The sequence below is a fragment of the Oryctolagus cuniculus genome, chromosome 2 (genome assembly GCF_964237555.1).
Source record: "Oryctolagus cuniculus chromosome 2, mOryCun1.1, whole genome shotgun sequence".
Taxonomy (NCBI): domain Eukaryota; kingdom Metazoa; phylum Chordata; class Mammalia; order Lagomorpha; family Leporidae; genus Oryctolagus; species Oryctolagus cuniculus.
In genome coordinates, this window is record NC_091433.1 from 177,761,649 (window position 1) to 177,785,865 (window position 24,217).

At 62.8% G+C, this 24,217-nt stretch overlaps 1 protein-coding gene across 4 annotated transcripts in view; it reads left to right on the top strand.

Annotated features, from left to right (window-relative positions):
* The window catches only part of ADCY3 (adenylate cyclase 3), an 83,161-nt gene that overhangs the window by 55,732 nt on the left and 3,212 nt on the right, over positions 1-24,217 (top strand). For 2 of the 4 annotated variants that reach the window (XM_051843203.2, XM_051843206.2), the window contains exons 4-18: positions 12,587-12,717; positions 13,058-13,169; positions 13,295-13,422; positions 13,944-14,102; positions 14,618-14,792; positions 16,136-16,264; positions 16,886-17,028; positions 17,145-17,306; positions 18,606-18,693; positions 19,284-19,400; positions 20,699-20,958; positions 21,168-21,233; positions 22,860-22,944; positions 23,540-23,698; positions 24,024-24,170. In XM_051843203.2, coding sequence (XP_051699163.2) covers positions 12,587-12,717; positions 13,058-13,169; positions 13,295-13,422; positions 13,944-14,102; positions 14,618-14,792; positions 16,136-16,264; positions 16,886-17,028; positions 17,145-17,306; positions 18,606-18,693; positions 19,284-19,400; positions 20,699-20,958; positions 21,168-21,233; positions 22,860-22,944; positions 23,540-23,698; positions 24,024-24,170 — 2,061 coding nt within the window. The remainder of the gene's footprint in view (positions 1-12,586; positions 12,718-13,057; positions 13,170-13,294; positions 13,423-13,943; positions 14,103-14,617; positions 14,793-16,135; positions 16,265-16,885; positions 17,029-17,144; positions 17,307-18,605; positions 18,694-19,283; positions 19,401-20,698; positions 20,959-21,167; positions 21,234-22,859; positions 22,945-23,539; positions 23,699-24,023; positions 24,171-24,217) is intronic. The other 2 variants (XM_051843204.2, XM_051843207.2) reach the window with 1 other exon arrangement.

The window sequence follows — 24,217 nt, forward strand, 5'->3', positions numbered from 1 at the left end:
TCCCAGGCTATAGCAGAGAGCTGGATCAGAAGTGGAGCAGCCGGGACTCAAACCAGCACCCATACGGGATGCCGGCACTGCGGGTAGTGGTTTTACCTGCTATGCCACAGTGCTGGCCCCAAAAACCCTAGATTTTTTACTGTCCTGGGAAGTGGAGAGATTTGTCATTGCAAGACTCAAGAATGAGGTTTGTATGCACATCCCAGCTTGGCCCACGTAACTCTGAAATAATTACTGTGCCCTCTGAGTCCGTTTCCCTATGACATGGGAACAGTGTAGGATTGAGAGAGAGATCTAAAGGAGAACATCCAAACCACTCGGGCTCCCTGCTGGGCCCCGGGGCTACAGCTGTGAGCGTGGTGACAGAGAAGCAGGAGCCACGTCAGGAGCGAGAGAGCAGCGCTCAAGTCAGGGAAGGGCTTAGGCAGGGCGTGGGGCAGGTGTCCGGGGAGGTTTTCTCCTAGGGTCAGCCCAAGTAGGGCTGAGGCAGCGAGAACATGAGCACGCATTGTTCTGGAAGGGGGCAGTTGGAGTAGAGGCCCCGAGAATTCCTGGGATGTCCAGGAGGCCAGGGTAGGCGGTGCCGAGGGAGGTGAGGCCGAGACCCTGCACCTGGGCTGTTCCCGGAACGGGAGGGCAGCCCCGGAAGGTCTCAGGTTGTAAATGGATCAGCGTGGCAGGGCGGCCAGTAGGCAGCTGTGCAGCATCTGAGCACGAGGCTTGGCTCAGGCCACACGGGAGGCAGTGGTAGGGAAGAGGGGCGGGGCAAGGTGGTTCGGGTCTTGAAAGCAGAGATGACAGGATTTCCCTCGATGGCCTGGGAGGTGGGGGACTCACCGGGTTTTAGCCTGGAAGCCGCCAAGAGGCCAGAGTTGCCTCTACAGATGGGCAACGGGACAGGTGCTGGGGCTGGGGCCAGGCCTTGATAATAAGCTTGAGATGCCCTGTGGACGTCTAGGTGGGGAGTTGGCTGGGACGCCGTCAGGCGCTTTCTGCATATGGAGCTCGTTCCGTGCGTCGCTCACAGCGCTGGCAGGTTTGAGGGCTCTGGGCTGCGTGTGCAGCCTTCTGTGTGGGCCCCGCTGGGGCGAGGCTGTGGGACGGTACCTTGGAACGTGCTGGCGACCAGATAGCACCCGCTGAGTCTTGGATGCAGTCATTGCTTCTGCCCAAGGACTGATAGGAAGGCAGGTGAGTCCTAGACCTGCCCCACCCACTGCTCTGCCTCAGAGCCACCTGGGGGCTTGGCAGAGCTGGCCAAGGATGCAGAGGGCAGAGCCCAGTAGAAATCACAGTAGAAATCAGCAGTGACTGTCTCACCACATCAGCCAGGTCCCCGCTGTGTCCTGGCCTGCCTGGTTCAGGATGCGACAGGTTGTACTCAAACTGGCAAAAGCAGCGTGCGACGGAAGACCCCAGAAGATCTGGCTGGGGCCGCGCCTGGATGTCACCACTGTTACATCACAGCAAGAGGAAGCGAGCGAGGGCAAACCAAAGCACCTGGCACAGAACGAACATGCGAGAAGGAATGGCCAAGGCAGGGTGGAGGACGGAGGGCGGCCCCAGGCAGCCCCAGGCGTGTCTTAGAAGTGTTTGTCATCGGAGTTAACAAACACGGTGGACGTGGATGCGGGGGGCAGCTTTTCCAGATGAGGGAAGGGTCCTGGCAAATGGTTGGTGGTGGATAGAAAGGGTCTTGATGGGAGTGAGGGGCAGAGGTGGGGGTTGGTTAGCAGCGAGTTAGCCTGTGCACACATGCGCTTTGGGGAGCGTGTGTGTAGGTGGCGGGTGACGGAGAATGATACTGGGAGGGACTGAGCTGTCACTGGAGGAAGGTTCTTGGCTCCTTGTGTGGGGGGGGGGCTGGAGTCAAGAGACCACTCAGAAGCTGTTTTGGGCTGCACTGGGCCAGGTTGGCATGGAGGGAGTGAAGGAAGGTGAGGCATTCGGTTAGTCCACTGGCCGGATTCACCGCTTCGGTGGGAGGCAGCAAAGGGAGGCAGCGCACCCGTGGGAACCCTGGCAGAGGGGAGATTTTTATCAGCGTGGGCCCTCACACCCACGGCAGTGCTGAGCTGCTGCTCCTGGGGCAAGGTCAGAGCAGGGAGCGTGTGCGTCCGTGGCAGACATTGCAAACACTCCTGCACCGCAGCTGTGACCATAGCCCAGGGCTCGAGGCAGCTCCTCTCTGCCCCTCCTCAGAGCTGGCGCGTAGCTGTCCTTAGCCGGAGCAGCGTGGGCCAACACGGTAGCCCCAGGCCGTGGGTAGCTGTTGAATTAAACTTGGAAAGCTGAAGTTCCTTGGTTGTGCTAGACACATCTCGTGCGCTCCAAAGCTGCGCGTGGCTACCACGCTGGACAGCACAGGAACAGAATCCCTCCGTGGTTGCGGGGAGTTCTGTTCTGGAGGTTATGGCTGGCCCCTGGGGCCTCGGCTCCTGGTTGACAGCTCATTAACTCTGCAGCCCTCTAAGGAGCTCGTGCTCTGGGCCCTCGGTGAGGGCTCCAGGTACCACACACGCGGCCGTCTCCTGATGCCCCAGTCCCCCGGCGTGCACAGCGGCCCCCCAGACGTCCCCCGTGCTCAGTGCCCCGTCCCCTCCCCTGGCAGGGGCAGTGCTCTGGCCGGCCTGGGTCTGAGGACTCCACATTGGTCCCAGAGGACACAGCCTGGAGGTGGCCGGGCCCTTTCCTGAGAACTCGAGGGACGCAGGCTGGTGCCGAGTCTCATGCTGCAGGGTCATTGGCAAGGTCGTTAAATTTTTAGCTATGGAGCTCCTCCTCCGCTCTAAATTCCCACAGCCTTTGGCCAAAGACAGCAAAACACTGCTGCCCTGGGAGAGCACCCGCCCCCGCCGTCCACAAGCTCTTCAGAGCACTGTTTACCTCGCTCTCAACAGTCAGCTCCGCCCAGTACTTAGTTCAGGAAGTGGTGTGGATGACCGGTGGCCATCCTGTGACAGGTGGTGACCAGGTCTTCCGGATGGGGCAGCAGCACCTGTGGCTCTGGGCCTTCGTCCTCCCTTCCAGGAGGGGTGGGCTGTGGGGCTGGCAGGCCTGGTCCTCCTGCTCTTCACTCCCCACCTCCTGAAACCTCTGCTCAGGTGATGAGGCCAGGACGGACACCCTGACGGGGCCCAGTGGCCTTTCGGCTTCCAGATAGCCTGGGAGCCCCCCAGATCTGGACCAAGTGGGACCAGAACAGCTGTGGGTCTGCTCACAGCCTGTGCCCAGGTCATAGTGACATCGCTGCATCTGTGTGTGTGTGCATGAACACACAGAACATAGGTAGTGTATGCAGGCACGGCCGCACCCTGCCGACATGCAGACGTCACACACGTGCCTCACACGGACACTGAGCCCGCACCCGCTTGGGTCCACCCAGTCTCCCTGCGCAGTGTCCGTCTCTCCCTCCCTCTCCTTCCCTCTTGCAAGGATGTTGTAGAACACGGCTCTCAGCAGCCGAGCTCATTCATACAAATCCCTCCTGGCCACCTTGCTGTAATTAACTCCTGACTGCTTCGTCAGCGCATCAGCCGTAAGAGCCGAGCCCTCGGGAGCTGTGCTGGCCTCCTTCTGTCTCCTCCTGAGCCAGCCCAAGGCAAGGCCTGGCATGAGTCATGCGGAGCCGCCGACTGCTCTGGCCAGGGGCTCACTGCCTACCTGGAAGCCCAGCAGCTCTGTGTTCCCAGCCGAGGAGACCCTGGCCCGGGGTGGCGGGAGGCCGAGGATCCAGGCCCAGGCCCCTGTGACCGGGCTCCACCCCCAGGCTGCACACTGCCGGGGCCAGCCTCTGTGCTTCTCCCCAGAGCTGGGCGGTTTTGTACTCTTCCCAGAAAGCTTCCTAGGGACGTTCAGGGCTTGTTCTCTTTCCCAGAGAAAGGTTGGAACCCTGACTTTTGTTACCACCCTGGGTTTTCGGAAGACTCCTCGCGGCTCTGCAGGGCTGGGGAGAGGCGGTGGAGCAGTTGTCTCCCTCCTTCTCTGCAGGCCCCATCCTGCGCCCTGGCCTCAGTGCCCGGGGCGTGGCCGGAGCACCCCAGGCAGCGCCCACCGAGCCCACCCGGTGGCCAGGAATGGGAGCTCTCCGAGGCCTTCAGCGCTGCACATTCTTTAAAAATTCCTGCCTCTCTGAAGGCAGCCTTCAGCGCGCCCCTGCACGGCCCGGCTCCGCCCTCCTCCACGCTGCAGCTTCCTGGCCTCATTTTCCGGCCACACAGCCCAGAGCTGAGGGGCTTGTGGAGGTGACTGTTTCACGTGGTGAATTCATTTTAACTCGAAAGCAGCTCAAATGGGAGACTCCCCCCTCGGCCCAGGGTGGATGTGAAATCGGTTACCTTTATTTCAAAATTATCGGTTATTTTAATATTAATATTCCAGGGGTCCTTGGTGTCTATTTAGGTAAGAATTCCAAATGTCAGCTTGAATAAAACAGGCAACACGGTAAGGTTTAGCATTTATTTAGGGAATGAGAGAAATGAGGGCTTTATAAGAGGGAGAAGGGGTTTAGAAACGTGAGCTGGGGAGCCCACACCAGGCAGAGAGCAGGCGGGGAGCCACGGGCCAGTTAGCAAAGTCTGTGCATAGGAGTGAAGCAGGGCGGGCCCTGGGCCTTTTATTCACTTTCAGAAGGGGCGTGGCTAACAGGTGGGCGTATACAGGTAAGATTAGGTAGGAGTGTGAGATCATGGGGGGCGTGGTTTTCCAGCTCATGAATCTAATTAACTTAATCCTACCTGCCTGCCTGTATCAGATGCACTGTGCCTCCCCCACGTTCTGCAGCTGCTTTGGGGGGCTCCAGGAGAGATAATTGCCTTTATTCCTCTGAAATTTCATCTGTACTTTCTGCCCGATCACGCCGGAGTAAAACCCTCCAGTTGTCTCGGTGACATGCTGTCCACGCCCTTGTCTCTTTTGAACTTTGCCTTCTGAAAGGATTTACACTTTGGAAAGAGGCCCAGAGACCACCCATTTGTCCAGCACAGGAATCCAGCTCTACTCCACCCCAGATGAGGAGGCCACTGCTCCTCCAACAAGGCTCATTCATCTTTCAAATGCTGTCGCAAAGCCGCCTTTGGGGTTAGCGGGTCCTGTCGCCCTGTCAGTCTGCTCAGCCTCCCTCAAACAGGAGCCCTGAGCTGAGGACATGTCCTCTCTCCACGGTTCTCCAAAGGCTGCCCACAGAGTCAAGTTCAGGAGTGAGCACCCACAGGCCAGGACCCAGGGTACTGCGGGCTACAAAGACGCTGGGGACCAGCCCGTGCATACGGGCCTGGGGCTGATCACATTCACCTGACAACGAGGATCCTTACGGATGTATTCAGGGATGCGAGAATGACCATACCTCAGTCATGACAACGAACATCGTGGAATTCGAGTTTTCCGAAGATGGAGTGCCGGTTTCAGTTCAGTTCTGAAAACCACATTATAAAACCCTTATAAAAACAGACTTAAGTGAGCAGACACAAGTAAATAAAGAAGGTCTAGGGTCCGTGGTTCTCCCTCCGCTCCTCTTCCTCCTCCTCCTCCAGGACAGAGGGGTTGCTGACTGAGAATCAGGTGCCGTTCCTGCCAGGGTTTGTTCATTCGTTCATTCATTCATTCATTCATGGTGTCATTGCGGTGGCATAGCAGGTAAAGCCACCTGCGGTGCCAGCATACCACATGGGCAACGGCTCAAGTCCCGGCTGATCCACTTCTGATCCAGATCTCAGCTATGGCCTGGGGAAGCAGTGGAGGATGGCCCAAGTGCTTGGGCCCCTGCACCCATGTGGGAAACCTGGAGGAGGCTCCTGGCTCCTGGCTTTGGATTGGCAGAACTCTGGCCATTGCGGCCATCTGGGGAGTGAACCAGCAATGGAGACCTTTCTCTCTCTCTCTCTCTCTCTCTCTCTAACTCTGCCTTTCAAATAAATAAACAAATCTTAAAAAATAATTTTTTAATTTGAAAGGCAGTTACAGAGAGGCAGAGAGAGAGGTCTTCATTTGCTGGTTCATTCCCCAGCCAGGGCTTGAACCTACGCCCATGCGGGATGCTCGCTTCACCCACTAAGCCACAGCGCTGGCCCAGGCTCCCAGGGTTTCGCTACTCGGTGCTGTCAGACTGGGTGGCCCCTCCAATGCTGGGCAGAGGAGCTGCCCCTAGGGTGCCTTCCCTCCCCACAGTGGGGGGCCATGAGGTTTTATCACTCAGTGTTATCAGGCTGGATAACCCATTTGGTGCTGTGGAGAGGAGTCTCCTGGGGGCTTCCTTGTGGGGACGTGAGAGGGAGGTTGAGACCACCTGTAAAGTTCTCCCGGTGTGGGCTGCTTCCGAAGTGTGCCTCCGAGCTCTGCAGACGCTTTGTTTTCCGTGGACCCCTCTCACCAGCATCCTGGTCCCACCTGGCTGGAGGCAGTGGTCTGGGTGGTAGAATCTTCCAGAAAAAAATGTCACTCCCGTGTACAAACCTGCCTCTGACTCACACACAAGCCTCTTCCCCTCAGTTTCCTTAAGACCCTGCTCCTCAGGTGGCGTCTCGCCAACTTCTGAGTGGATAGGCCAATCGTGTGCCAGCCCAGCCCCGCGCGGGGACTGAGGCGTGAAGTCCCGCAGGCACCTGCCTTGCCCTATAGGCCGAGGATGCAGCGCCTGCGCATGCGCCGCGGGGGAGGCCTGGTGGGCGGGGCCTGGAGCGCAGGTGCTGCCCTGGGCTCCTGAGGTGTGACTAGGTCTGGGGCTGCGAGCCCACTGCCGCCTCAGTGGCAGGGAGCAGGGTGCGGGTGACCTGGTCAGGGCCCTCAAGCTGCTGCCCCCGCCTGCCCTCTGTGGCCAACACTGACGTGGGGGATGGGTGTTGCGCTTGTACCGGAAGTCTATGGTGGATGGAGCGTTGCAGCCGAGGACGGGGGAGCTGGCTGTCAGTCACGGGTGTCCACGTGCCCCGGGAGCTGCTGTTTGCCGGGGCTCCCCAGGCACCGCGCCTCCCCTTGCCCGCCCCGGGCCGTGGGCTCCTTGCTTTCTCCCCGCCACAGGTCTGCTTTCTCAGGCCATCGGAGGACACAGAATTGCGGAGCCGACCCCAGGCTGGCCTTGCAGGGCCATTCCTTTCCTTTTTAAGATTTTATTTATTTGAGAGGTAGAGTTACAGTGGGGCGCTGGGAGACAGAAAAAGGTCCTCCATCCGCTGATCCACTCCCCAAATGGCCACAATGGCCAGAGCTGCGCCAATCCGAAGCCAGGAGCTTCTTCAGGGTCTCCCACGTGGGTGCAGGGGCCCAAGGACTTGGGCCATCACCTACCGCTTTCCCAGGCCACAGCAGAGAGCTGGATCAGAAGAGGAGCAGCTGGGACTAGAACCAGCGTCTATATGGGATGCCGGGGCCTTTAACCCGCTGCGCCACAGTGCCAGCCCCAAGGGCCGTTCCTTTCTGAGAAGGCTGTCACAGAGACGCTGGGGTCAGGGCTGGGATCGCAGCTGGAGGCACCCGGAGGTTTGTGTGCATTTCCACCTTGAAAATGAGTTGGACAAAGAGCGGCCACCGCTGTATAAGGACTTGGAAAGCCACTTAAAGTTTCCCTCAGTTCCATCCCCAGGTTAAATTCCTTTTGCCCGAATGCTGTCTTTGTAGCTGTGCCCCCGTGTGTCTCAGCACCACCTTCCCAGAATACGATCCAGCCCTGCCCACCCGCTGCACGTTTTTTTGTTGTGCCGGTTTGGATCATGATCGTTTTTAAGGTTGCGTGAGCTTTCGTCACAGTTTAGCCATTGGCTTAGAGTTTTTCCCACAAGTGTTGTCATACTACAGTGTAGACCTTGCACAATTTTTTTTAACTTATTTGAATTGTTTCCTTTGGCTAAATTCAGAGGAGCCATTAATGGGTCAAAGGTTGGGAACATTCTTAGGATTCCTAAAACATGTAGCTACTGTTTTTGGAAGAGCAGTGCTCTGCCTCACAGCCATGTCCATCAGCTCTGGCCCCTGAGCTAGCCTAGCGGCCCCTCCCCCTGTTAGACCCACCAAACAAGTGCACCTGCACCTCCCCCCCCCCCGCCCGCCCCTGAAACACACATCATAGGGTTGGGGTCTTTCACCTGGGGCCTTGGAATGGTGATCCGAGATCCTGTGTGTAAGAGCGTTTCCTTAAAAGATCCTGGCTCACGTCACACCCTTAAGCGGGGCCAGGATGGAGGAGAGGGATTAGAACCTCTGAAGTACCAGGGCAAGCAAGGTCAACTCCAGCAGGAAGGTGGGGGGGGCAGTGCGGCCAGGGGCTTTCTGGGGGGTGTGTGGGAGGCAGGTGTCAGCACGCGGGTGTAGGGAGGGGTGGCCCACGGCGGGGTACACAGGGCGGGTACAGAGGAAAGCAGTAGGAGTGGGGATGGGAGAGGCAGGGTGCTGGGCGCACAGGGCTCAGGAGATCTGTGGAGGGCGGCGCCTGTGGGGAGCAACTCGGACTAGACTAAGTTACTGGAATTAAGACTTATTCTATGCATCTGCTCTCCCACAATATGGCGCTGAGAAGGGAGAAACAGCTTCTACACAGCTGCCTCCAGTTCAACCAATAACCTGTAGGACCTGCTCCTGATTGGAGGAGAGCAGCGTACTCGGCGTGTGGGCAGCCGAGTTGGGATTGGCGGAAGAGGACTATAAAGGAGGAGAGAGACAACATGCACCAGGAACATCTAAGGGGAACATCTGAAGGAACACCTGTGCAGCCCCCGAGAGAGCCGGCCGGCGGTGTGCCGCTCCCCCGCGGAAGTGGGGAAAGTGGCCAGGGGGAACCGCCCTTCCACAGAGGTGGAAGGGTTGGTAGCCAACCCGGGAAGAACCAGCAGCAAACCCGGGGAGGGCCGAGCAGACAAAAGAACAGCGCAGGGTCCTGTGTCGTTCCTCCATGAAGAGGGGGAGCGACATAATGGTGCTGTGACTCGGATATGAAGCTTAGGCAGGGTTTAGTGTCGTTCCTCCACGAAAACGAGGAGCGACAGGCGCCGGGGAGGCCCCTTCAGAGGCTGTCACCAGGGGCTTGGGACGTGGCGGGGGGTGGGGGTGGGGGGAGGAGGCTGTTCTCCCTCCGGGCTCCGGCCACCAGAGGGGCTTTCCTGCCAAGTCCCCACACCCACAGCCTCCTGCTCTGCCCCATTCTTGCTGTCAAGTTCCATCTGCCCTCCCTGCCGCGGGGCCTCCTCCTTTAAGGCCCATCTTGTTCCCAGAATGACTTGGGGTGGACGGTTTGCCTGCTGCCCTTTGGGGTTGACTGTGAGGTTTCCATAAGCCACGCGAGTGTGTCGGTAGCCCTAGTTTACAGCTGCGGCTCCTTTACTGCTGTCCGTAAGAGGATTTCCTACCTCTAGACTCGTAGATTGCTCTTGGAAAAGGTTAAGGAGAGACATAATGCGAAAGTGAAGTTCCCGCCCCCACGCCCGAGGGAAGCTGCAGCCTTGGCTCTGGGCACCTGTATTTTGGGCCTTGGGGCTGCCCCGGGTTAGTTCCTCACTGGCTGGCCCTGGGGCCCCAGGCTGTGGCAGAAGGAGGGGCAGGGGCGGGCCTGGAGGTGAGAGGCCTGGAGCTCCTTGTGGGATTGGATTGGCTTCTGCAGTCCCCCAGAATCCAAGGGAGCCCAGAAAAGCTTTTGTGGCGGGAGGGCACCTGGGGCGGAGTCTGAGAGGGCAGGCGTGTGGCCCCGGCTGCAGCACGCAGGCTGTCAGGGAGCCCAGTGTGGCACTGCTGTCTTCTTAAACCTCGTTTGGCATCCCTCCCCCGCTCATGCCCCCGGGCAGGCCCTCCCCACACCCCTTGCACTGATCCACGCTGCACACCTTAAGCAGCGCTCTGGGTGACCACGCAGGTGAGCAAAGAGGTGGAGGTGGGGAGCAGGGCAGAGAGAGAGGCTGGGGCCGATCGGAAGACAGGATCCGGCCTGCGTCCCATGCGTGGTTCCGCCTGCACCGGCAGGAGCTCTCGGTCTGTAGCGCGGAAGCCGGCTTTGGGGCCCAGAGGGAGATCCGGCCTCATGTTCCCACAATACCCGCCGTCTGCACACCCACACCCTTGGCCGCATCCAGGAGACACGGCACAGAGAAGCTTAGGAACTTGTCTGATAGCCAGTGCATGTGGACAGGCCTGGGATCTGACCGCGCCGTCGAGCCCAAGGCCCCATGCTCTTCATCACTGTCTGGGGCAGCGCGCTCCTGGCCAGGCTGGGACTCCCGGGTCCCTGTGCTCACCGCTGCCTCCCGCCCACCTGCGGCAGACCCCTGGCCCCTGCCCGCCGGGACTCCAGCAGCTCCGCAAGCCGCTTGGCGCTGCAGGGCCTGTCTGGGTTTCCTTGAGCACTTTCCCAGAGGTTGCTCCTTTGTCCAAACTGAGAGCTTTCTCCACGGTGCCCGTGTTCGTTAGGCTTAGGGGAGGGGGCTCCAGGTCTACCAGAGACCCCCCCGCACCCATCCCTTTGCATCAGCCTTCCCTCACCTTGCCCCCCCCCCAGCTGAGGGACAGGGTCACCTGAGTTACCTGCACCTGCTTGGCTCGGCCTCCCCGAGGGCTCAGGCGGAGCCAGGATCTGGCGCACCTGGGTTACCTTGGCTTCTCATTCCTGGGCTGCAGCGATGTTTCCTGGGCGAGGTGTTTAACGGGGAAAGAGCCACTGCCCTTGAAATGGGAAAGTCGGAGTGAAACCAGTGTGAGTGCTCCCTGGGCTCCGCGTGCTGGGCAGAGGGCCTCGTTGATGTCCTACCCGGTGATGACGGCACGAAAGATGGTTCATTCTCCCCCTACCCCGCCGTGAATTCGCAGAGCCCAGGAGACCGGGTCCCCCTTGGGGCAGGACCGGTGGGCAGCCAGGGGCTCCTGGGCTGCGGACAGCAGACAGGCAGGGCTGTCCCTGCAACAGGGCTGCTTCTCCTCGGGGTGGGGAAGCCTCTGGGACCTCTTGGCAGCTCCTCCTGGAGGATAGCACTTGAACCTGTGCCGGCCCCTCCTGACCCAGAGCAGGTGCATCCAAAACACAGGTTGAGCGGTGTTCCCTGGGCCCGCTGGACACGGCAGAGTGGATCAGCATGGCCGGCTCTCCTGCCTGGGCCTTGGCGGAGGGCAAGGTCGCTCCTCCTGCCCTAGCAGCCCGGGACCCTGGCCTCTGCCCCCCTGTGCCCTGGTGCACACCCGTCAGGTCCCACGTGCCGAGGACCAGACACCAGCTCCTGGCTTTCGTCGGTCGCTCCTGTGACCTGCACTTGGGTCGCTGAACCCCTCACTTTCTTATCCTCAACCTTCCGCTGCCGACTCTGTGGCCGTGCAGCCCCCGCCTCTTCCAGGCTGGCCCACGGGCCTCAGTTCCCCGCCTGCCCGCCTTTTAGTTTCCCTCGCGCGAAACCTCAGCCTTTGAGGCTCTCCTCCTCCTCTCCCCTCCCTTTGCAGACACCGTCCTCCCTGGCCTTCCCCAGGGGCAGCCCTGTGCTGTCCGTCATCATCGAGGCCGCCCTGCAGCCTGTGTCGCTCATCTTCCGTTTCCCACGGCTTCCTTCCCGGGAGTACACGACGCTGGGCAGCCCCTCCCTTCTGCCCCTCCCGCCAGGTTCTCCTCCTTTGTTCCGTATTCCAGAGACTGGCACCCTCCACCCAGGAGCCCAAGCCATCCAGAGAGTCAGTATCTCCAAGCCGCGCGGGCCGCGTGGTATCTGCTGCCCCGCCCCTTCCGCTGCGGGAGCAGGGTGCCACTGCGACCACATGGAAAGAAGGGGGCGCAGCTGGGTGCAGCGGTGCGCTATGGAGCAGCAGCCGCGGGCTTCCCACCCCACCCAAGCTGTGGTTGCTGGTGTGGTTGCTCTGCGTGCGCTGTGCCTGCCTCTGGAGCTGGGCTCCGTTTCTCTCTGTAATACTGGCAGATCCCTGAAGGCGGTAGGGTTTTTGTGTCTGTGTCTGTGTACGTGTGGCCCCTCCAGCAGGAATGCTCTCCGTACCGTGTCTTCAAGACCAAGGAGCCCTCCTTGGCTGCCCCACGCCCACCTTGGCTGATTCTGATCCCTCCCTTCTCGTGGGGCCTTGTCTGCTCAGACTGCTGTGTCCCCGTGGGACCCTAAGCTCTGGGGCGGCGAAACACACACCTGGCAGGTTTTGTATCACTGGCACCTGTCACGTTGTAGGTCTTGGTTCAGGTTGCGTCTGTCAGTGACACCACATACATGTACCGCTGCAAGAACGTCAGGTGCCCACGGCCGGGGCCCCCAGCAGGACAGGCGGGGGTGGGTGACATGAAGGTGCCCCTGCAGTCCTGCCCTCGGGGGCTCCCTCTGCAGCGGCTGCCCCAGGACCCTCGCACCCCCTGTTGCAGGAGGAGGCGCCGAGCAGCACCACACCAGGGCTTCTCGGCAGCCTTTCTGGCTCCTCTCGGGGCTTGGAAGGGGCTGGCGCCACCTTGAACAAGCACGACCCGGAGCTGCCTGGCCCGGCCCCCAGTCTTCCTGGGTGGAAGGCCCCTGTGGTCCCCGGGTGCTGGCTCTCGCCAGAGCGCGGGCTCCTCGCGGGCCACCTGACCTCGGCTCTGCAGGTGCGCAGGGCAGCCCCTGCCCCCGGGAGCCCAGCGTCCGCGTGCTCCTCCCCGCAGGAGAACCTCATGCTGTCCATCCTGCCCAAGCACGTGGCCGACGAGATGTTGAAGGACATGAAGAAGGACGAGAGCCAGAAAGACCAGCAGCAGTTCAACACCATGTACATGTACCGCCACGAGAACGTCAGGTGCGCGCGTGGGGCCGCGGGGGTGGGGAGCTGCGGGCTCTCCAGGGCCAGCCCCTCCCCGGGCCTGACCTCAGCTCCTCCATGGAACACACGGAACAGTCGGAGAGCCACACTGGCAGGTGTCGGCGTGGGAGGGGCTTGGGCTGCCTGGTCCAGCCTCGTCACTGTACACGCACGACCTGGGGGGGGGCGCGGGAGGGGAGGCCTGCAGAGGGGTCCCTGTGCAGAGTGCCTGGAAGCACGGGGGTCTCACTGCTCCGGGGGTGGAGCCGAGACGGGCTCCCGCCGTGGGGTGGGGCGCAGGGCCCGGCCTCACCTCCCGCCTCGCCGCCTCTCGCAGCATCCTCTTCGCCGACATCGTGGGCTTCACTCAGCTCTCCTCTGCCTGCAGCGCCCAGGAGCTCGTGAAGCTGCTCAACGAGCTCTTTGCGCGCTTCGACAAGCTGGCGGCCGTGAGTACCGCCTGCGAGGGCCTGCGGGGGCTGCGCGTGCGCTGCACGGGGGCGCTACACGGGGGGCGGGGCATCCGCTGCTGGTGTGGCGGTGCTCTCCTTGCAGCCACGCCCTGCCCTTTCAGAAATACCACCAGCTGCGGATCAAGATCCTGGGCGACTGCTACTACTGCATCTGCGGGCTGCCCGACTACCGGGAGGACCACGCCGTGTGCTCCATCCTCATGGGGCTCGCCATGGTGGAGGCCATCTCGTAAGCGGGGACCTCCGGGAGGGAGGGCTCTGGCCCTGGACACCACAGGAGGCGGGCCTCGTGCTCAGTACGGCTTGGGGGACTCTGTCAGGGGGTCAGGGGAGTCGGCTGTGGCCCCTCGGGCTGATGAGTCATCGGCCTGACCTCAGGAGGTCTGCACGTGGCTCACCTCCCTGCAAGGTGCAGTTCTGAAGTGTGTGACATTTTCTGGGACCCGCGGCCCCGCCAATGTGTCCCCATCTCTGCTCTCTCTGGTCTCACCGCGTCTACCCCTCCTGCAAGGAGATAGCTTTGAGGGTTGTCCCACTGGCTTGCGGTGGCTGAACCCGGGCGTGGCCCCAGCCTGCTGTAACCCAGCCTCGGTTCTGCAGCTGGGATGCAGGCTGAAAACAGAGAATGGGGGGGGGGGGGTGCACACACCAGACCCCCCCAACCTGGAGGGGGAGAGAGCCCGAGCAGAGGAGGGGACGGCCACCTGCCGAGGGCCAGGTGCGACCCCTCCTGCCGTGTGTCCCTGGCAGGTATGTGCGGGAGAAGACGAAGACTGGCGTGGACATGCGTGTGGGGGTGCACACGGGCACTGTACTGGGGGGCGTCCTGGGCCAGAAGCGCTGGCAGTACGACGTGTGGTCCACCGACGTCACAGTGGCCAACAAGATGGAGGCCGGCGGCATCCCCGGGTGAGCGTCCCTTCCAGGGGGGTGGGCGTGGGGCCCAGGGACGGGCCCTCGCCCTGATGAGGGTAAAGGGCCTTAAGGGGCAGTGTTCCTCTCCTGCTGCCTGGGTCTGGTCGTCATCTCGTACTCCTTCACTCGCTGACGTCACAGCCTGGTCTCCCCGCGGGAAGCTGCAGGCTGGGAGAGAGCGCTCTGCAGACGCGGTGTGGTTCCGCGGAACCAGCCAGCAGGCGGCTGACCTCGCCCTGCGCTCCTCCTTGGTCAGCACCTCCCTTCCAGGGCCACCGCGGTGCTGTCCCTGGTGGTGACCCCTTGGCTGCCGGGCTTGCAAGTAGAACTCGGGCGAGGTGGGGACCGCTCGGCCCTCGGCACCGTGGAGTTCAAGTCCAGCGCAGACAGGGGCCCCTGACCTCACGTGAGGCTCTCAGGAGCCCACGCGGAAAAGCCGCCCGGGCCGCAGAGGGGAGTGGGCTGGTGGCAGGACGGCCCGCGCTCAGCGCCCCCCTGCTGCAACGCAGGCGCGTGCACATCTCCCAGAGCACCCTGGACTGCCTGAAGGGAGAGTTCGACGTGGAGCCCGGCGAGGGGGGCAGCCGCTGCGACTACCTGGAGGAGAAGGGCATCGAGACCTACCTCATCATCGCCTCCCAGCCCGCCGTGAAGGCCGCCGCCCAGAACGGCCTCCACGGCTCGGTGAGTCGCCGCCCCGGAGCGGGCAGCCACAGGAAGGGGCCAGAAGGTTGTGGGGGACCTGGCAGGAGCCCCCCGGCCGACGGAGGGCAGGGCCAGGCTGGCACGAGCCCGATTCCGCGTCCCACGGAGCCGGCACGTGGCCATGGTGCCTTTTGGGGGGCGGCTGGTTTCTGGGGGAGTCGTGAGCGTGATTCAGGGCAGGGTGATACCCAGGTGACCGCAGGTGCCCCAAGCTGCTTCGGGGGGGAGGCCCCGAGACCTGGACGTGGCTGGAGGGGAAGGGTCCCCAGTACAGAGGAGGTGTCTGAAGCCGCAGGGGACAGCGTGGTGGAGGGCGGCTGGGATCCCACGGGGAGGAGCACCGAGGCCGAGTGCGCGGGCAGTGGAGAAGGAATGGGCGAATGGCAGGCCACGGTCGGGTGCTCCTGCTGGCTGGGTCTCAGTGGGGGCTTCCCCATGGCCCCTCCTCCGCTCACTGCCCCGTGCCGCTGGCCTCCTCGCTGGTGCTCCACACGCCTTTCAGCTGTGCGCCACGCTCTGCATGGCTCTCGAGCTCTCCCCAGCCTGCCCTGCCGCACGGTTTGCTCCTTCAGGTCTTTGCTGAGCTGCCGCCTTCCCTGTGACACGCCACTGCCCCCTCCCCTTTACAGATGGGCTCCCAGCAAGCCCTGCCCACTTTCCTGCTTCCCTCCCAGAGCGAGCTCCTCTCCCCGTGTGCCGTGTGCACGTCACACCTGCTCGCATTTGACTCCGCCCTCCCGTGCCCCTGTGTGCTGTGTGCATGTCACACCTGCTTGCTTGATGACTCCGCCCCTCCCTCTCCATGTGCCGTGTGCGCGTCGCACCTCGCGTTCAACTCCGCCCTCCCTCTCCCTGTGTGCCGTGTGTGCATCACACCTGCTCGCGTTTGACTCCGCCTTTTCTCCGTGGAGAGTGAGTTCTGTGAGCCGAGGACATTGTGTCTGTATCCCTGGGGAGCAGGCCAGCCCTTGTCGCGTAGTGGGGCTCGATAAATGCTTCCTGGCTGAGGGGATGAAGTGTGTGCCTGTGTCACGGTGTTGAACTCGACTGTGAAGGTCCCGTCCCTAGGGAGGGGCCTTGTGGAGTTACCCGACGTTGACGAGACACGGGACAGGGTTCCGCACCCGGGAGGCCTCTGAATCCCGTCACGGGTCACTGCTTAGAAAGAGGAGCGGCGCTGATTGGAAAGTGGTGTCTGAGGACAGCGGTGCAAAGTGGCTGACCCGTGGGGGCCTGAGTCAGCAGGGCTCCCGCTGCTCCAGCGCCAAGCCTCCTGGGGGCTGTGGGGGTGGGGGGGCCTGAGCTGCTCCTTCCCGCTGCAGGCCCTGCCCAACGGAGCGCCAGCTTCCTCCAAGCCCAGCTCGCCTGCCCTCATTGAGACCAAGGAGCCCGTGGGGGGCAGCCAGGCCGGCAGTTCCACGTGGGAGGAGCCCGAGCAGCAAGAGGCGCAGGTATGCGGGGCTGGGGACAGGCCACCCCGAGAGGGGGTTGGGGTCCCTTCTGGCTTCCAGATGCACTGGCGCTGGCACGGCTGCGCAGCCCCGCCCCCGCCACGTCTCAGCTGTGGTGCGCCCGGTGGCTGTGCAGCCACAGCTGGGGCCCTGTTCCCTGGTGACTGCTGGTGGGAAAGCGGTGGTGGTGTCCCGGCTCCGCCTGCCCTTCCTTGTCAACTCGCTGGTGACAAGGACATGCTCTCATTACGTCCGCCTCCAAGCTTCCTCCCCGTAGTGAGCCAGACGTGGGTCCCCTTTGACAGCTCCCCAAACCCTTCCTGCCCCGGGGTGCCCACGCGAATGGCTCCGTGCACATGGCTCAGCCGGCAGCCGGCAGCGCCAGGACTGCACCGACCCTGCAGCCGCCCTGGCCTCCAGCTCGGGAGCCAGGGGGCTGTCCCCCCAGCACTGCCGTCGGGGCCCCGCCCCGGGAGACCGGGCGGCACCGTGGCTTTGGGTCTAGACCCGAGCAGGGTGGAGCCACGTGGGCGCGCCGGGCAGTGTTTTAGAGCTAAAGGAGTCCAGTCCTCACCGACACGGCCCCTCCCCCGCCCCCTGCCCTGTCCCCCCGGCTCACAGGCGGACAACCCCTCCTTCCCCAACCCTCGCCGGAGGCTGCGCCTGCAGGACCTGGCCGACCGCGTGGTGGACGCCTCCGAGGACGAGCACGAGCTCAACCAGCTGCTCAACGAGGCCCTGCTGGAGCGCGAGTCCGCCCAGGTGTAAGTGGCGCTGGGGGCCGGGCAGGGGTCGGGCGCTGCGGTCGCCCTGGGCAGTCGTCCCCGCCTGGGCAGGCATGGCCGAGCCGGAGGGTGAGTCGGGGCTGGCTTCCCCACAGGGTGAAGAAGAGGAACACCTTCCTCCTGTCCATGCGGTTCATGGACCCCGACCTGGAGTCCCGCTACTCGGAGGAGAAGGAGAAACAGAGCGGGGCCGCCTTCAGCTGCTCCTGCGTCGTCCTGCTGTGCACGGCCCTGGTGCAGATCCTCATCGACCCCTGGTGAGCGGGAGTGGGAACGGGGCGGCCGGGCCGGGGCGGCGTCCTCTGACGTCGGCACCAGGCGGGAGCAGGGCTGAGAGCGGAGAGCAGAGGATCCGAGGTGGACAGGGTGGGGACGCTGCCTCAGCCTCGGATGCTGGGCCTCCCGTTCTCTGGCCGTCTCCGTGCAGACCGACTGGGGGCCACACGGCGATGACCTCGCCACAGCGCCCCCTGCAGGGCGGCTGTTCCCCTCCCCCTCGCTCAGGGTGCCCATCAGAGAAGGGTGTGGAGTCTTGGCCTCAGCCGCTTGGCCCGGGTCCTGGACGCGTAGTCACGGGCAGGTCAGTCCCGGGCAGGCGCACTCTGAGACCTCGAGCCCTGGGGTGGGTGCTGAGGCTCTGCTGTGTGCCCTGGGGACGGAGCAGCGACACGGCGGCGACCCGCCGGTCTCCTGGCTTTGTGTTCTAGCAGGGAAGACGGGGAGGCCCTCACAGCTGAACCACCAGCTGCCACCCTAGAAATTGGTGGCCGCTGGGCACACGAGTAGAGAACCCCCATGTGACATGGCTTGGGAAGGCTGGGGACGGATGGCTGACAGGAGGGGCGGCGGGCGGGGTCTGCGCTTGGGGACTGGTGGTGACTGATGGGTGACTGGGAGGCCGTCCTGGCGGGAAAGCAGGCTCTGTGAGCACTTGGCAGGGTGGATGGTGTGGGAAGGGGAGAGGCAGGCGGGAGAGGTGTGGAGTCAGGCGGTGGACACGTGAGATCCAAGGGACCGGCCGGCCGCTCTGGCGGGTGCTGGGGGAGAGGGTGGGCGTGGGGAAGCCCGCGTGGGAGCCGTCCACACAGGCAGGGTGCAGACGGAGGGCTGAGCTCCACTGCAGCGTGCGCTGAGGTTGGTGGTAGTCGTGTGTGTTCCTAGTGTTCCGGAGCCCTGTCTGGGAGGGCTCGGTGGGGGCAGGGGAGAGGCGGCGGTGGCGGCTCCCCTGGGTGAGGTCAGGCCCTTGGCCGGGTCTCATGGCCATATTCGTTCCTGAGAATCCCTTCCCAGAGTCCTGCGGGGCTCTGCCCAGGCTGTCCGTGACACCCCCACACCCCCGGAACATGGCACGTCCCCAGGCCCTGCAGGCAGCTGGTGCCGCCCCCAGGGTCGTGTCCATGCAGGCAGTGGCTGCCGATTGCCTGGCCCTGCCCAGGACGTCCAGGCGCAGGCCTGTGCTGTGGTGGAGGGGCCGCCCTCCCCCGTCTCTCCTTCTCCGCTCTCTGAGCCGCTTGCCCAGTCTCGGGCCCTCCTTAGTCGTCACCTGTCCGGCACAGGCTGATGACAAACTACGTGACCTTTGTGGTCGGGGAGGTCCTGCTCCTGATCCTGACCGTCTGCTCGCTGGCTGCCATCTTTCCCCGGGTAAGACCTGCCTCTCTGGGGAGGCCTCCTGTCTGCTCGTGACAGACACCTGGGCCATCCTGTTGGGGCGGTGCACAGCTGCCTGCTCTGGGCGGGTGTGGGGGGCGGGGCGGGGGCACCTCGGTGGAGACAGGGCAGCCCCGCTGGAGGTGGGCCGGTGGGCCTTAGCTGGAAGACCCTGAAAGCCACACTGCAGGGCCCCGGGACGCCGGGCAGAATGTTTGACGGGAACCACAAGGGCAAAGCAGTGTTTCATGAGAGAACCAGACGGGTGGTTTGCCAGGTGACTGGGAGGACCTGACGGAGGACAGGCAAGGACAGCTGGGCCCTGAAAACCATGCCCGGCCTGGCCTCACCTCTTGTGCGAGCTGCCCACGTTGTCTCGGGAGGCGCCTGTCTGCCTTGGAGGCCACAGGCACGTGCAGGCTGCGGTTCTGCCCGAGCACCAGGACCCTGCGCCCCTCCCGGCAGGGTCCTTGGGCTGGCTCCCGGGCAGGACCCTACTTTCTAGTTCTGGGGACTCGCTTGGCGGTCAAGTGTGTGGAGACGGCCCTTGGCGGCTCACGGCCCTCGCATTCCATCCCTTCCAGGCCTTTCCTAAGAAGCTGGTAGCCTTCTCCACGTGGATCGACCAGACCCGCTGGGCCAGGAACACCTGGGCCATGCTGGCCATCTTCATCCTGGTGATGGCAAATGTCGTGGACATGGTGAGCTCACTGCGCCCGTGCTGGTGCACGAGGTCATGCCTCCGTCAGACACGGGGCAGTCTGCCACGCAGCCCCCTGCACGTGCCGCCCCCCCCCCCCCCCGTCACCTGGGCTCCTCCCTCTCCAGTCGCCTGCGAGCGCAGCCTCGTGTGTCCTCGGGAGTCCTAGATGCTGGCGCATTTAAGCTTTGGAGTCACCCCGAGAGGCCGCTGGCAGCGTCCAGTTCTGTAGGAAGAACACTCGCTGCCTGAGAGTCAGGAACCCGAGCAGTTCCACCCCCAACCCCGTTCCCTTCCCGCGAGGCTCACTGCCCAGGGCACCCTGCAGCCTCCGCGCGGCGAGCCCGTCCCGAGCATCCAGCAAGAGCTGAGCCGGTTCCACCGAAGGCACTCGCTTCTCCTACGTGGACGCGGCCAGACCGTCAGCAGCCGCGTGTCCCCACGGCTAGGGACAAGAGCAGCTTCTGTTCCCTGCTGGATCCATGGAGAAGTCAGGGGCAGGCAGGTGCCTTCTCGGGGAGGAGCGACAGGAGTTGGAAGCCCAGATCTGGTCACTGGCAGCCGCAGGGCATGGACTGGGCACCGAGTGCTGGGGCAGCCACTTACCACACCCAGCAGCTGGCCAGCTCCCTCCAGTCTCGGGAGCACTGTATACATTTTCCCAAGAGAATATTTGCCGTATTTTCTGTGACTGAAGCACAGGAATTAAGGCAGCAGGAGACATGCTGTGGCTGTAGCATGACAGCTCTGGGGCTGTGAGGGAGGAGCCCAAGGGCCCCTGGAGAGAGAAGGCAGGCACTCCAGGCGGCTGTCGTGTCGCACACCGAGCCTGGGCACCTGCACACGGCTGGCGGGCTGAGGCGCAAGGGGCTGCAGACGCCATGGAGCCTGCCCAGAGCCAGACGGGCCCCGGGGTGAAGGTCAGGAGGCAGCGGTTTGGCTCAGTTAACGGGTGCCCCTTCTGTTGCCCACCTCTGCTGGCAATGGAAGTGGGGGACAGACTGCAGAGGGGGTGACGGGGCCATCACGACAGGGTGGCCTAGTGGCCCCCGTGGGAGGTGGGCAGAGCGTTGGAGCAGGCACCCCAAGACCGGACTCCTGGCCTGGTGGGTCCAGCCCCATCGAGTTCCTGCACGCAGGGGCGAGGCTTTGCGACCGTGGCCATGCCCTGCTGCCCTCTGGGTAGCGGTCCCTCACCTGCATCTCCGGTTACACTGCCCGTGCTTCTGGGGCTGCTGAGGGCACTGCCGTGGCACCGCCGTCCCTGAGCAGCGTCCGCTGTCCCCTGCCCGCCTGCAGCTCAGCTGTCTGCAGGACTACGCGGGACCGGGCAATGGCACGGCGGGGCAGGAGCTGGGGGGCGGCTGCCTGGAGAACCCCAAGTATTACAGCTACGTGGCCGTGCTGTCGCTCGTCGCCACCATCATGCTGGTGCAGGTCAGCCACATGGTGAAGCTCACACTCATGCTGCTCGTCACGGGCGCCGTGGCCGCCATCAACCTCACCGCCTGGAGCCCCGTCTTCGACGAGTACGACCACAGGCGCTTCCAGGAGCACGGGTGAGGCCGAGTCTGAAGGGTGTGTGTGGTCTCCCCCCGCCCGCCCCCGAGGCCCCACGCACGGCAAGGTCCTGGGCCACACGGGGTAGTGGCTTTACCGCTCCCTAAAGGCCTGCACGGGAGCCAGGGCTCACGGCGCCGCACTCATCCCGGGTGGGCTGCGGTCGTCCATGCCCAGAGTGGCCGAGTGAGCAGTGACCCATCCACAGCTTCCCCCTGGTGGCCCTGGAGAAGATGCAGGTCGTTTCCGCCCCTGGGCTCAACGGTACCGACAGGTAAGGCCTGCTGCGTCCGTCCTGGCCTGCACTCAGGGCCTTGTTCTAGACAGGACGTGAGGCTGGCCAGCACGTCACGAATCCCCCCTTCCAGAGGCAATATCCATGCTAGAGCACGGGGGTAGGGATCTCCTGGCCACTGGTTCACCTCCCAAGTGACCCAGGCACAAGCCAGGAACTCCATCAGGTCTCCCACAGCCACCTGGCCGTCGGCTGCCGCCTTCCCCGGCACAGCAGGAAGCCAGCGCCAGGAGCAGAGCAGCCAGGACCCAGACCGGTGCCGTGACAGATGCTGCTGTCACAGGCAGTGGCTTAGAACCTGCCGTGCCGCGCACGCGCCCGCCCTGGCACGTGTTTCTGTGGGAAAGCCAGGGAGGAGGCAGGGGGACGCTGGTGTGGGCCGGGACGTGTGGGACTCCTCGTCAGTGAGGCCTGGAGACCACAGCAGTGTGTGGTGGTGGTGAGGGGCCGCCGAGGGGGCGATAGTGGCACGTGACTGCTGGCAGGAGACGGCAGGACAACGCGCGGAGAGCGGGGTTCCGCCCTGCCGCAGTCAGTGCCAGGCAGGGCACCTTGCCCGAGTGTTTCACACTGACTAGCAGTTCGGGAAGGTTCGTCCTGGCTCTCAAGTTTCACAATTTTAAGATTTAGTGAGTTGAACAGACCTTCAACTAAGCTTAAGAAAGAAAAGATTAGCTAATATTAGATGGAAGACTTGAATCGGCTATTCACACACACACACACACACACACAAATCTTATGTGGCCACTAATAAAGATATTCATGTACTAAAGAAAATGCAAACTAAGCTGTAACGAAATACTTCTGTACACTGAAAATTTGGTAAAAAAAAGTTAAGTACAGTGGTAACTGAGAGAACAGTTTGGGTTACTTAGTAAAGTTGCAGTGAGACCCCGACTCAGCACTTGCACGCCTGCATACTGGGATGTACTTGAGAAGTCACACACGGTGCCCCCAGACGTCTGGGCAGGAATGTCCATCGCAGCCTTCTCTAACGCTCACGCATCTGAAACCTAACGGACCAGCCCAGGTGACGCCAGCAGTAAGCAGATACGTAAACTGACGCATTCATACACCACACACCGCACAGCACTGGAAATCAATTACAGCTTCACACAAAGATACGGGCAAGAGGTATGATACCAAAGTCAAGTCGCGCCCTGGTCCCACTGCTGAAGTCCCACCAGTGTGACGGCACTCTCTACTACGTTCCCACATGGCTGTGGCCCCTTTGCCATCGTCGGGTGGCGCTCTGCTTACTAAGCCCCTGGGTTCACCCCAGCAGTGAGGTGAACACCAAGTGTAGCTGGGAGGGGCTGGCAGGAGTTAGGCCTCGTGTTGTCACATCAGCATGTCTGGGGTCAGTTCCCAGCTCTGGTTCAGCTCCCAGTTCCCGCTTCCTGCTAACGTGGACCCTGGGAGCCAGTGCTGAGGGCTCAAGTACATGGTTTCCTGCCAGCTGCATGGGAGACCAGGGTTACGTTGGCTCCCATGAGCACCTGGATGGGAGCTGGCCTGACGGGACACAGCAGGACCCGGCTGGGAGGGGTGAGGCTCCCGGGAGGGCAGCACAGGCGCTCTCTTCAGCCGCACGCCTCTGCCCAGCAGGCTGCCCCTGATGCCATCCAAGTACTCGATGACAGCGATGATGCTGGTCATGATGCTGAGCTTTTACTACTTCTCGCGCCACGTGAGTGCCTGCACCCCCCCCCCCCCCCCCGCGCTCAGCACAGCCCCAGGCACCTAGAGAACTCTAGTTCCCTGTACCCAGCATGCCCTGTGTCTGGGCAAGCCACCACCTTCCCTGGACTGGGGCTCGTGGCTCCTGCACTCACCTGGCACTAGGGGTCACCAGCACTAACACTGACCACAGAGCCAGAAGAGAGGGAGCCGCAGTTCCTGTGGTAGGGTAAAGGGGGAGGCAGTCAGGGAAGGAGCCGAGCGAGGAACCTGCGCTGTTGGCTCAGGTGCCCCCCAGTGGCTCACCTGGGGAAGTGCAGCTTTCTCAAGGCACTTTCTGGGCCAAAGCTGCTGGGAAAGGGGTCTTTCCCATGGGGCTAGGAGTCTCCCACCACTGCGGCTGCCCACCAGACTCCACAGCTACGAGGGCCTGGGGGTTCTGCACAGGAAGGCTCTTGGTTCTCGGCTGTCAGCACAGGCCGAGATCCTGGCCGCAGCACTTCTGGTTACTTCCCGGCCACTGAGCCACCCTCTCTCCAGGTTCCCCAAGGGGACCATCTCCATCTTTCCGAAAGCAGCCAGCTTACAGCACACTGTGCCTGCAGGTGGAAAAGCTGGCACGGACCCTGTTCCTGTGGAAGATGGAGGTCCACGATCAGAAGGAGCGTGTCAATGAGATGCGGCGCTGGAACGAGGCCTTGGTCACCAACATGCTGCCTGAGCACGTGGCACGCCATTTCCTGGGGTCCAAGAAGAGAGACGAGGTGAGACAGGCCCTGGGCTGCAGCCTGAGGCCATGTGGCCTCACCTGACCCAGATAGGAACAGATTTGGCCGGCCAGAGTACCAGAAGCCCCACAGCCTCCCAGGCTTTGCCACAGGCGTGGTTAGGTGGCGTGGGCCTGACCCACCCTTCTGCTCTCAACAGCATGGCTCCCAGCTCCACCACGCCCTTCCTTTCCTTCTGGTTGGTGCTGTCTGGGTAACCCGGGGTCGGGACGACCCGAGGACAGTGTGAGGACAGGCGTGGCTCCGCGGCACCACACCCTCCGCCAGTGGTTCTTGCAGCGCTGTGGCCCTGCCTCTCTAGGAGCTGTACAGCCAGTCCTATGATGAGATCGGAGTCATGTTCGCCTCCCTGCCCAACTTCGCCGACTTCTACACCGAGGAGAGCATCAACAACGGGGGCATCGAGTGCCTGCGCTTCCTCAACGAGATCATCTCCGACTTTGACTCTGTGAGCGCCCCACCCCCACCCCCGCCCGAATCTCCGACCATGTCCCA